At 43.9% G+C, this 13020-nt stretch overlaps 1 protein-coding gene across 1 annotated transcript in view; it reads right to left on the bottom strand.

Moving 5' to 3' along the window:
* Window positions 1-567: 567 nt before the first annotated feature.
* Window positions 568-13020, bottom strand: part of NUFIP2 (nuclear FMR1 interacting protein 2) — a 99878-nt gene continuing 87425 nt past the window's right edge. Inside the window, exons 3-4 of the mRNA XM_082246245.1 lie at window positions 4488-4520; window positions 568-2469 (exon numbers count right to left, since the gene is read on the bottom strand). Coding sequence (XP_082102371.1) covers window positions 2417-2469; window positions 4488-4520 — 86 coding nt within the window. The 3' untranslated portion in view covers window positions 568-2416. The remainder of the gene's footprint in view (window positions 2470-4487; window positions 4521-13020) is intronic.

Genomic DNA, 13020 nt, shown 5'->3' with positions numbered 1-13020 from the left:
TACTTCACAGCTTGTAAAATTTTAAACAGAAGAAAGCAGGTAAGGTATAGTACTAACAATCCCTGCTGCTGGACCCATCTTCTAGTGCCACCGTGCCCATTTGTTTTACTGATCACTAACATTTAGCAGTAAATGAGCTTTCAAACAAGCCCTCAATGACCTCTGTAGCCACAAGTACTGTGAAGCATTTAATCCTTAAAGAACACAACAGAGTCTGAAGTCCATTTGAAGCATTGTGAACATAACAAGGCTGCCAGAGGAAGCAAGGGGAGACTAGCTGCAATTTCAGCGTCACAGTTGTGCAATTTGATTAATTGCTCTACAGTACCTGGGGCTGCAGGAGGTCAGTAAGGGCTTGTTTTAAAGGCCATTTACTAGCTGTTAAGAAAACGTAAATATTTAAATGTCCATATCCCGAGGACAGGTTTACTTTAAGTGTAGACTGCTGCAGTCAGACAACATGGCTACAGGTAAAATGTGAACACTTCCTATAGGGCAAAATGGATACTTACAGGACGCACACGAACAAGTCCGGTTACTATTTGCCATCTCCCTTTCCGGTTTTAAATTTCTCTCATCAAAGAAAAGTGCAAAAAAAGGCAGAGCTACACTTTAACCTGATAAATTCAATAGTAAACTGGTACACAGCAACATCTCTACAACTGCTGTTTAGGGGACTTCTTGCAACCAAGAGATTAACCCCTTCAAATATTGGAGGGGCCCGCAACATGAAAAAATATTCTATGTATATAGCACCATTCAATTCCAAAAGACGTTTTGATTTTCATTTGCAGAGGCACTCAACTATTGCTTGCATAGAAGCCCAGCTCTGTGCAATCCCCAGGGTGCTCCGCAAGGCTGATCAAGATAAAGTAAACAGGCAAGAACATTGCCCAAAGACAAAGCAACAGTTATAAAGCAAAAATGCCCTAAAGGGAGGCAAATTAAAAGAAAAAAAAAAAAAAAAGTTTATCTAAACCTGCACCCATTCTGTTACAACTCTTCTAGTAAGTAACCAATGCACTGCAGGCCACTCTAAAGGAAAGGGTCAATACCTTTATTGCTCAAGTCCGGCTTCCAATATTGTCCCTCAAGTGAAGGGGGTACTGCCAACATTTTTAGAAAATCGTTAAAGACATTTGCAGCATACAGTTAAAAAGGAAAATGAAAACCCACGTCGCCACAAATGTTGCTGTAGTTGGTTGATATCCATGAAACCCAGGGAAACATAAAAGCAGAAAACTAAAAATCAAACAGATATTTTCAACACACAGTGGGATGAAGCAGCCATAGTGCAGAGCTGCCTCACTTAACTTGCTCCCCTTTTATACAATGACATCAAACAGGGAACAGATTTTACTCTTTATATATCTTTTAAATATATTAAATGCCTAAATAGATTACTTTATTTTGCGTTCGCTATTTTTAAATCTATTTTTATTTTTTTGCTTTTGTTCTTTACGTTTAAAGCATTTCTGTTTACTAGTCTTCAATGGATGGGACAAATTCCAAACGGTCAAACGTAAGAAACCTGCTTGTCCGAATTGTTTTTTTTCCAGAATTCAAAAAGTGCGTCTCCAGTTCCAAAAAATTGTGAAAAATTGTGTTTAAGACAGCTTTTTTTTTTTTTCCTTTTAGTTGTTACTTTTGAAGTCTCAGAAGAAAACAGAAAGAATTTTAAAAAATTATATATAAACTGTTATTTTCAAACCTAAAAATGTTTTTTTTCCTTTTTTTAAATATTTTTTAAGCAGGGATACGTGTTGTATGTAGAAGCCAGTAACATAAAGATACATAGAAAGTGAAGTATAAGACTGTGGCTGTTGGAATATTCCTCAAACACGATGTGCTCTCTCTGGTTGTTGGCAAATGAAGCAGATAATTTTTTTTTCTTCTTCACGAGACTCCACACAAGTTATCCCAATTGTAAGAGCATGTCTGCGAAGATACTTGTCAACTTTATTCACTTAGTTTTGAAGATGATGAAAAAAAATTTAATTAAAACAAAGTATGGTTTAAAGTGAGAAAAGAAAAAACATGTACCAGTGATTAAATCATTTTCTTTTTCCCCGGGAAAAGATGTTTTGCTTCCTGATTGGATCAAAGATTTTTGAAGAACATTGCTACTTTTAAATTTGTTTAAATAACTATATATTTATATATATATATATATAGAATTTTGTATACATAGTTATCTAAACAAAATATATATATATATTTGTATGTATATATTTATATATTTATTTATATAATTATATATCCAATGTCCTGATTCTATTTAGGTTTCTTTTGTGTTTGTTTTCTCTCCCTTGTGGTTAAGCGCACATTAAAGAAAGGGGCATGATAGCCAGATATTGTCTCTCATGCACTGATGAAATGACATAGGAAAAAAGCCAGCAATCCCAAGGCAGTAGTCTCAGAGATCAGGGTGGTCCATGGCTTCATTATAAGTGATTATCCTATTGGGATCTGAAAAAGAAACAAAAAACAATAAGTTTAACTTTGTGTAATAATTTTGTAATGATTGCCAAGCATAAACTTCCATATTTATTCTAACCATTGCTGATCAAGAAGTGAAAAAGTGCAGAGCTACAGTACCAGGTGAAAAGATAACCAGAGGCTTACTATGCACCACATATGCCCTGTGTTGTGCTAGGGGACACGTGTAAAGCCATAAATGACACTTTCCTTTGAAGCCGCTATTAATAATGCATAAAGATGATAGACATTTGAATAGAACCTTCAAGGTGAGCAACAACGCTCATCCACATCTCCAATTCTCTTAGCATTTCTAAAACAGTGCTCCGAGCTTTACAAGTGAATTGCCAGCCAGAATTGACACCTCCTATACTTTAGAGTGCAGCTTTTTACTGTGCATGAAGTGTGGTCCGGGTTAAAAATATCTGTACTCAACAAGATCAGATTCTGATCATGTAACCACTGACGGGAGTCACATGATCACTAATTCTTTGTACCCCTGGGCATTTCAAGCTATTTGAAGAAATGTTGTTGAAGTTGGGGGGGGGTTTAAAAATGACAGATTTTAACATTACACACTGTCCATCTATAGTGAGTACACCCCTCGCATTTTTTGTACATATTTTTACATCTTTCATGGGACAACACTGAAGAACACTTTGCTATGCTACAATGTAAAGTAGTGAGTGTACAACTTGTATAACAGTGTAAATTTGCTGTCCCCTCAAAAATGACAGGGGACAGCAAATTTACACTGTTATATAAGCTGTACACTCACTACTTTACACTGTAGTAAAGTGTAATCTCTTCAGTGTTGTCACATGAAAAGATATAATAAAATATTTACAAAAATGTCAGGGGTGTACTCACTTTTGTGAGACACACACACACACATATATACACATATATATACACACATATATATATATATACACACACATATACATACATACATACACACACACACACACACATACATATACACACACATAAATATATATATATTTGTGATAGACCGATATCGTTTTTTTAATACCAATATTTTGGTAATCGGATATCGGTATCTGCCGATATTTTCGGACATGTAAAAAAAAATTTTTTTTATTTTTCTAAAAGGTACTCCCTGTGGAGGGATCTGGGGGGGGTCTAAAAGATCCCAAACCCCTCCTCGGCACCGAAAAGCATTCAAAAAACACCAAGTTTGGCTGTTTTGAACGCTGTCAGTTTTTTAATTCGGCGCCGAGTACCCCGGAAGTTCTGTCATGAAATCACTTCCGGGTTTTTACATGAAAACCCGAGTCTTCTCTTCGGCAGGGGTGGAGGTAGGATGCCCAGGTCTCTCTCCCTGTAATGACAGCCGAGCGGCTTCTCAGCCGCATCGGTTGTCATTACAAGTCTGCCGACCGTCGGCTATGGACACCGGTACCAGGGTAATGCCTCCAGCTGCAGCCATCACTCCGGTACATGCACTTTCCCGAAATGTCGGCAATATCGGTAACCTCAGGAGCCGATTCCGATATACCAAGGAAAGTGCATATCGGCAACCGATATATCTAATGCCGAACCCTAATATACACATACATACATTATATATATATATATATATACATACATACACACACACACACACACACACACACACACACATGCGTACGAAGCTTGGGCTCTTTTGCAGGCTTTATTGAGATTCTTTGAATTCCTTTGAGCGTAAGCATTTTTTTTTTTCCCACAAACCCTCCCCCTCAGCTTATTTTATTCTAACTTCGAACTTGTTTGAACTTTTTCATGCTCTTTTGCGCGTTTTCCAACACTTTCTGCCTTAAGAACATATGGCTGCAACTCCTGGAAAAGCCATAGTGTGCATTTCACATTGGCTAACAGGGAGGGGAGTTTCTAGGCAGATAAAATGAGAGCTCAAAAGCCTGTAAGAGCAGCTTCTTTGGGCTGCAACGTGCATGAGCCCTTGCAATCAATTAAAATTTTGTTTTTAAATAGAGAGAGATTCTTACCTTGTTTTTGCAAGTTCAAAATAGATTCCATTTCTGTAAAGAAAACATAAAACACAGGTTAGGATGCTGGAATGAGGAAAGAGAAAATACTCAGGAAGGACATTCCTTCTGACAATCTTTTCCACGCCACATTAAAAACTGCAAAGCAACAAAGTGGTAAATAGTAGTTTATTCATGTTAATAGCAGGATAGATCAATATAGCATATTGACAGAATACAGTTGCTCCTCATCAAAAATTCTTTAACCACTTGCCTTCTGTGCACTTAAACACCCTTCCCATCCAGGCCAATTTTCAGCTTTCAGCGCTGTCACACTTTAACTGACAATTGCGCGGTCATGCTACACTGTACCCATATGAAATTTTTATCATTTTTTTCACACAAATAGAGCTTTCTTTTGGTGGTATGTAATCATCTCTGGGTTTTTTATTTTTTACAAAAAAAAAGAATAAAGACAAAAAATTTTGAAAAAAAAAAAAGTTTTTCTTATTTTCTGCGAGTAAATTTTGAAAATAAATTTTTCTCCTTCACTGATGTGCGCTGATGAGGCGGCACTGATGGGCACTGATAGGCTGCACTGATGGGCACTGATGAGGTGGCACTTATGGGCACTGATGAGGTGGCACTTATGGGCACTGATGAGGAGGTACTAATATGCTGCACTGATGAGCACTGAGAGGCGGCACTGAGAGGCAGCACTGAGAGGCGGCACTGATGAGCAATGATAGGCGGCACTGCTGGGCACTGAGAGGCGGCACTGCTGGGCACTGAGAGGCGGCACTGCTGGGCACTGAGAGGTGGCACTGCTGGGCACTGAGAGGTGGCACTGCTGGGCACTGAGAGGCGGCACTGATGGGCACTGATAGGCGGCACTGATGGGCACTGGCGGATGGCACTGGACACTGACGGGTGGCACTGATGAGCGGCACTGATGGGCAGCACCATCAGTGCCCACACTCAGTGCCCATAGTGCTGCCAGTCAGTGCTCATCAGTGCCTAGATGAGCAGGCACTGATGGGCACTGACTAGCAGCACTATGGGCACTGATTGTGGGCATTGATGGGGGGCACTGATGGCGGGCACTGTGGGCACTGATGTGGGGGCACTGTGTGTGTGTTTTTACCTTTTAGTAATCAGGGCACTGGTGATCGGTGCCCTGATTACATTGCTGTGTGTCCCCAGCGGCTGTCGGCTCCCCCTCCTTCCTCACACTGCAGGCTCCGTGTGAGGAAGGAGCGCCGGCGATGAGAGATGATCTCATATGTTTACATATGAGATCATCGCTCATTGGACGGCCAGATCACGTGGTGAATGGCCGCTGTGATTGGCCATTCACCACGATCTGTGATCGGCTGTGTCCAAGGGACACGGCCGACACAGATTTTCCCCGCAGCGCGCTCGCGGGAGCGCGCTGGGGGCGTGTCACTGGGAGGCCGTTTAAAAACGGCCTCCCGAAAATTCGAGTCCGCGCTGCAGCCGTATATAGGCTGTAGCGCGGACGGGGGGAGGTTAAGAGGTCATCTTTACCTCCATTAGAAACACACAAACCACTTTAAATAGATGTAGAAAATATAGTGGCACAAGGGCAGTAAAGATAGTTACATGAACTTTCTTCAGGGACTGGCTACATTCCCCAGATGGAAACAATGTATACAGAGGCTAGCAAAGGATTGTCAAGATTACCTACCAGCACAAAATCAAAATATGGAAAGTAAAACAGAACTTTGCTCATAATGGGGAAAATAAAATGATTCTAAAGGCAGAAGGTCTTTTTACCCTTAAAAAACCTTTTGCGTGCAGCTCTCCCAACCACCCCCCTAAATACTTACCCAAGCCCGGTCTTGATGCAGAAATGGCTCTCCCCATTTGGCAGAGGCAGCAGCAGGAGCCATTGGCATTTCAATCACAGCTAGTGAGAAGAGAAAGGGAGAGGGCCAAACCACACTGTGTGTCAATGGACATGCAGACTTAGTTTAGGAGTGAGAACGCGTGAGTCCCCACATAGCAGGCAGCTTGCTGTGGGGGCACTTGGCAGGAAGGAGGGGCCAGACCCGCTGGTGGGGGGGGGGGGGGGGCTGAGAAGAGGATCAGGGCTGCGTTGTGCAATACCATTACACAGCGAGACTAAGTATAACCTGCTTGTTATTTAAAGAAAATATGAGAATCGAATACATTTTACTTTACTGTAGAAACCCTAAGAAACATTTTGTTGCTATCCACGCACTCCTCTGCTACACTCAAGAGCTTCCCAGGTACTGCTAAATATTGGTTGACATTCCTTCATGCCTCCCCACAATGCAGCACTTGGTACATGTGCATCCCACTGTCAGCCTATGTCAGAAAGAGCACAAACCTAGGTAAATTTTACCTTGCTCAACACATGAATGGTCAAAGAAGAGGCTTGCTTTAAATACATTCTCAGAATCAGGTTATAGTCCAAACAGAGCAACATAGCAGTCACTGTACATACAACCTTTACCCATTTCTGGAGTGCCCCAAATCAAGAAGCCAATCGAATTTGCGCTCCTATTCCTTCGGTATTGAACTGTATTGTAATCGTACTGTCCCCCTTTATAGCGTAAAGTGCTTGCATAAACTGCTGGCGCTATATAAACCCTGTATAATAATATGTATGCACTATACTGTATGCAAGCAACACCCCCCCCCCCCCCCAGCCTAGGCACACATGATGGAACCTTCCATGTGTCAAAGTACATCTGAGGTGTCTATATAGTCTTTTTTTTGTGAGTAGGGAAGGATTGTAACCCGTTAGGCTTTACACCTATCCGGGGCTTCAATGATTTTAACCCTTCCTCACGATCTAAAACCTCAAATGTTTGCCATTAAGAGTCTTTAAAACACTTGTGATCGATGGGCTGTTTATGGCCTGGACTTCAAGTGGTTAAACCAAACTTACAGCTGCAGCCAAGAGTTTGGCGCCGTTTTTTTTTCAGTTGCCTCCCAGCTTTTTATAAAAAGGTATGATCCAGGTGTCTACAGAGCTGCCTGATTCCTCTTACTATACTGTGAAAAGCTGGCCAATTAGTGCTGGAGTTGCAGTGAATGGCAAGGGAGACATTACAAGGCTACTACAGCCCTGATGTCGTCATAAAGAGGAACTGTGCTCTGCCCATGCTACCACATAGCCCCCTTGTGGGAGTAATAAGAAAAAGTGTTAAATAAAAGAACACAATGAAATAGAAAAAAAAAAAAAACATACCACAATCCTACACACAAGGTGGACCCCTTTATGTAAACAGTGATTGCGCCACGTTAGGTATCACTATCCAGAAAAACGCATCTCAAAAAAGTTATATTGATATGCATTAAGGAGTGAAATAAGTATTTAAATCCCCTTTCAATCAACAAGATTTCTGGCTCCTAAGTGCCTTCTATACAGGTAACGAACTGAGATTAGGAGCACTCTTAAAGGGAGTGCTCCTAATCTCAGCTTGTTACCTGTATAAAAGACACCTGGCCACAGAAGCAATCAGATTACAATCTCTCCACTATGGCCAAGACCAAAGAGCTGTCTAAGGATGTCTGGGACAAGGTTGTAGACCTATACAAGGTTGGAATGGGCTACAAAGACCATCGCCAGCTTGGTGAGAGGTAGACAATTATTGCGATAATTTGCAAATGGAAGAAACACAAAATAAATGTCAGTCTCCCTCGGTCTGGGGCTCCATGCAAGATCTCACCTCATGGATTTTCAATGATCATGAGAACAGTGAGGAAATCAGCCCAGAACTACACGGGAGAATCTCGTCAATGATCTCAAGGCAGCTGGGACCAGTCACCAAGAAAACAATTGTCAACACAATACACCATGAAGGACTGAAATCCTGCAGCACCCACAAGGTCCCCCTGCTCAAGAAGGCACATGTACATGCCCGTCTGAAGTTTGCTAATGAACATCTGAATGATTCAGAGGAGAAAGTGTTGTGGGCAGAGGAGACCAAAATCAAGCTCTTCGGCATCAACTCAACTGTTTGGGAGGAGGAATGCTGCCTATGACCCCAAGAACACCATGCCCACTGTTAAACACAGAGGAGGAAACATTATGCTTTGGGGGTGTAAGTCGCACCCCAATTCTGGCAATATAACCGCTCAAATAGGTGCGACTTATCTCACGACTTTGAAAAAAGTTCCTGCACTACTTTTTTCCGATTTCATTATGACTTGCATAGGACTTCTGTTAAATGAAGTAGAGAGCTGTAATCAAATCGGAGGTGCAAATTGCACTGATCTGCAGCTTTCAAAGCCACACTCATGTGAGCTAGGATTGAAAGACCAAGTACAAATTGTTCAAATACTACTAATTTTGATCCAGAAATGGAGGAGGCAACCACCAATTTCTCTCTTTTTTTACATTAACTCTTGCTTTACTGAAGATGAATTCCAGGCATGCATGTTCTACATAGTTACACTGGTTCAGCATAGGACATACCTGGCCAATGCCTCTGAAAATCACTGATGCAGATACCACAACTTTAATCATCTCCACTTGCTTCCGGGTCCCGTGCTGAGTGTTTGGCCTAATGCACTGTGAATACAGGCAGTCAGCAGTTCAGCCCAGGTGCTATTCAGAGAACACTTTGCATTTTCCTAATTGATGCAAAGCGTTCTCAGGTTGGACGTGGAGAGGCGGGCGTCGAAGTCACACATTCCACCTTGTCCAATTGCAGAATGCTTTGGCTTCATTCAAGGGAGTCTACATACTATACCTGAACAAATACCCAAAACTCATCATCATAAACGATATTTACAAGGTCTGGCTACCAGTACAAAACCACTTTCCAGACTTCCAGGTGTACTGCTGTACAGAACGCAATGCAAATATTTTGACAGGTAGAACAGTCCCCGTTTATGTATTTAATCTGTGTACAGTGAGGAAAATTATTTGATCCCCTGCAGATTTCGTAAGTTGGCCTAATTACAAAGAAATAAAGGTTCTATAATTGTTTAGTGAGCTAGATGGACTTGTGTGTTTTTTCAACTTAACTATGACACTATAACTATTTAAATGTTTTCATAGGTGAATTGAGTCCCGGTTCACACTGGTGCGATGCGGGGAAACCCAGCGAATCCGTATAGATTCCCGCATTGCACCAGAATCGCAGTGGGTCACATTGAGATCTGCAAATTGCTGGGGGTGTCAATGTAAAGTTAATGACACCCCCAGATTTGTTCACAGATCGCAGTGCAAACCGACATAGTGATGGAAACATATCGCATAAGGGTGAACACGCGATCAGATTCCAGTGCGAACGGAAAAAGGGTCCTGCACCATTTTGGTATGAATGGAATGCGATTTCAGCCACACATTTTGTAAGGCTGAAATTGAATCACACAGACATCGCATGTGATGTGCAAATCACATGCTATGTCTGACATCAAACTCGTGTGAACCGTCACTAAGACCGAATACCAACTAAGAATCCAGAAAGGGAAAAAAAAAAAAAAAAAAACACCACGATACAAATGTGATAAATAGTTGCAGTTCAGTGAGTAAAATGAGTATTTGATCCCCAAGCAGGTAAGAGGTTTATTGTAGTTGGTCATCAGGTTTGCACACATCTCAGGAGGGATTTTGGTCCACTCTTTACAGATCCTCTCTAAATCCCTAAGTTTCTTGGCAACTCGAAGTTTCAGTTCCCTCAAGTTCTCGATAGGATTAAGGTCTGGGGACTAGCTAGGCCACTCCATGACCTTAATGTTCTTCTTGAGTCACTCGTTTGTTGCCTTGGCGGTATGATTTGGGTCATTGTCATGCTCATCCATGACCCATCTTCAGTGTTCTGGCTGAGGGAAGAAGGTTCTCTTTCAAGATTTTACAATACATGACCCCCGTCCATTGGCCCCCTCAATGCGGCAAAGTTAGCCTGTACCTTTAGCAAAGAATGTCAATCAATGGCGGCATATTGTGTTACTAATGGTTTTTTTGGTGACTGTGGTCCCAACTGCCTTGAGATCATTCACAAGCTCCTCTTCTGTAGTTCGAGGCTGATCCCTCACTTTTCTCATGATCATCCTTACCCTATGAGGCGAAATATTGCATGGAGCTCCAAACTGAGGGCGATTGATGGTTATTTTGTATTTCTTCCATTAGTGAATTATTGTTGGTTGGAAGGGGTAGGGGATCAAATAACGGAATTTTTGTAAAATCTTACCTGTAAAATTCCTTTCTCTGAGTCCTCCGACAGTCGCCGCCTCTTCATATTCGTCACATATGGGGTATTAGACTTTGCTCCGAAGGAGTAGCTAGGCAACAGAATATGTTAACATTAAAGCTTTTAACATATCCCACCCTCAAGGGGTGGTCCCCTCAGTCAATACCCTCCTACTTCCTGCAACCATATCTCAGTTTCAGTGGAATAGCAGTAGAGTATACAACCAAACCCCAAAAGAGGGGCGCGGGCGGCGACTGTCGGAGGACTCAGAGAAAGGAATTTTACAGGTAAGATTTTACAAAAATTCCGTTTTCTCTTACGTCCTCCGACAGTCGCCGCCTCTTCATATTCGTCACATATGGGGACGTCCCAAAGCAGTGCAAACATGAGGGGTGGGAAACGCATCCGCGCCGAAAGGCAACGCAGTCTCCGCATCAAAGAAAGGAACCTTACCAAAGGAAGGAAACCAGCTGGGCTACAGGAAAAATAATTGCTCAACAGGAGCAACAACCCAGGAAAAGACAAATAACCAGGGGATAAAAACTTATCCCAACAGCCAGAGGTCCCCAACAAGGGACCCTAGGGAATTGCCGCACTAAGAACCTTGCGGCCAAAAGGAAGCATCCGCCGATGCCTGAACATCTACTTTGTAGAATTTTGTTAAAGTGTGCACGGTCGACCAGGTCGCCGCCTTACACACCTGGGCTACAGAAGCCCCATGACGACAGGCCCAAGACGTACTCAGAGATCTAGTAGAGTGCGCCTTCACAGGCACAGGGGGAACCTTCCCCTGCAAAGCATAGGCCTGTTCAATGGTCTGCCTGATCCATTTGGCGATGGTAGAGGCCGACGCCGCCATGCCCTTCCGAGGACCCTCTGGAAGAACAAACAAGGAGTCCGTCTTTCGAAAGGACTCAGTCGATTTAAGGTAAACCCTTATTGCCCGAACAACATCCAAAGAATGTAGTCTCACCTCCTTTGGATGTTTAGGCTTCGCGCACAGCGAAGGCAAGACAATATCTTCATTAAGATGGAATTCCGAAACTCGCTTCGGAAGAAAAGAAGGATTAGGTCGCAAGACCACCTTATCCAAATGAACAACCAGATACGGAGACTTGCAGGACAAAGCCGCCAGCTCCGACACTCTGCGAGCCGAAGTGATCGCAACCAAAAAGGCGACCTTTTTGGACAACATAGACAACGAGATCTCCCTGATCTGTTCAAAAGGAGCACGTTGTAACAGATAGAACGAGATTCAAGTCCCAAGGGGGCAGAGGATCCCTCCTAGGAGGAACCAGATGCCGCACTCCCTGAACAAAAGTGCCAACCAAGGAGTTGGAAGCCACGGGACATTGAAACAGAACGGCCAGCGCAGACACCTGACCCTTTATCGTAACCAGCGCCAAACGCTGATCGACACCTGTTTGAAGAAAGGACAGCACTCGGGAAACCGAGTACGTGCGGGGTGAAAACCCCCTGGACTCACACCAGGCAAAATAGGCCTTCCAAGTACAGTAATAAACCTTCCCCGAGGAAGACTTCCTCGCGTTGATCAAGGTATGAACGACCTCTGGGGAGAGACCCTTCTCCTTCAGGACCTCGGTCTCAACAGCCAGGCCGTCAAAGCCAGCGACTGTAAAGCAGGATGGTATATCGGCCCTTGAAACAGGAGATCGTCTCGAAGAGGCAGACACCACGGGGCGTCGACCGCCAGATTCACGAGGTCCGCGTACCAGGACCGGCGAGGCCAGTCCGGTGCCACAAGAATCACCGTGCTGCGTTCCGAGTGTAACCTGCGAAGGAACCGGGACAGCAACTGAATCGGTGGAAACGCGTACATCAGCCTGTACTGATGCCACGGGGCCACTAACGCGTCCGACGCGTTTGCCCGAGGGTCGCGCGTCCTTGCTACGAACCTTCTCGTTGAGACGAGACGCGAACAGGTCCACATCTGGAAGACCCCACTTCGCGCACAACATCTGGAAGACAGCCGGGTGGAGAGACCATTCCCCCTGATCCAGGGTCTGGCGACTCAGATAGTCCGCCTGCCAGTTCTCCACCCCCGGAATGTGCACCGCCGTTATCGCCGGGACATGAGTCTCGGCCCAAGACAGAATGTCGGCCACTTCTCGAGCCGCCCGGGCACTCCTGGTGCCCCCTTGGTGGTTGATGTAGGCCACCGCCGTGGCATTGTCCGTCTGCACCCGAACCGGGCAGCCCTGCAGCCGGTCCGTCCAGCGATGAAGACAGATTTATCGCACGCAATTCCAGAATGTTGATCGGAAGGGAGGACTCCCCCTCCGACCAAGTCCCCTGGGCGGACAGAACGCCCAGAACACCACCCCAGCCCGACAGGCTGG

This window comes from Pelophylax lessonae (assembly GCF_965119305.1).
Source record: "Pelophylax lessonae genome assembly, chromosome: 2".
NCBI classification, from domain to species: Eukaryota; Metazoa; Chordata; class Amphibia; order Anura; family Ranidae; genus Pelophylax; species Pelophylax lessonae.
This window is presented reverse-complemented; position numbering and strand designations above follow the sequence as displayed.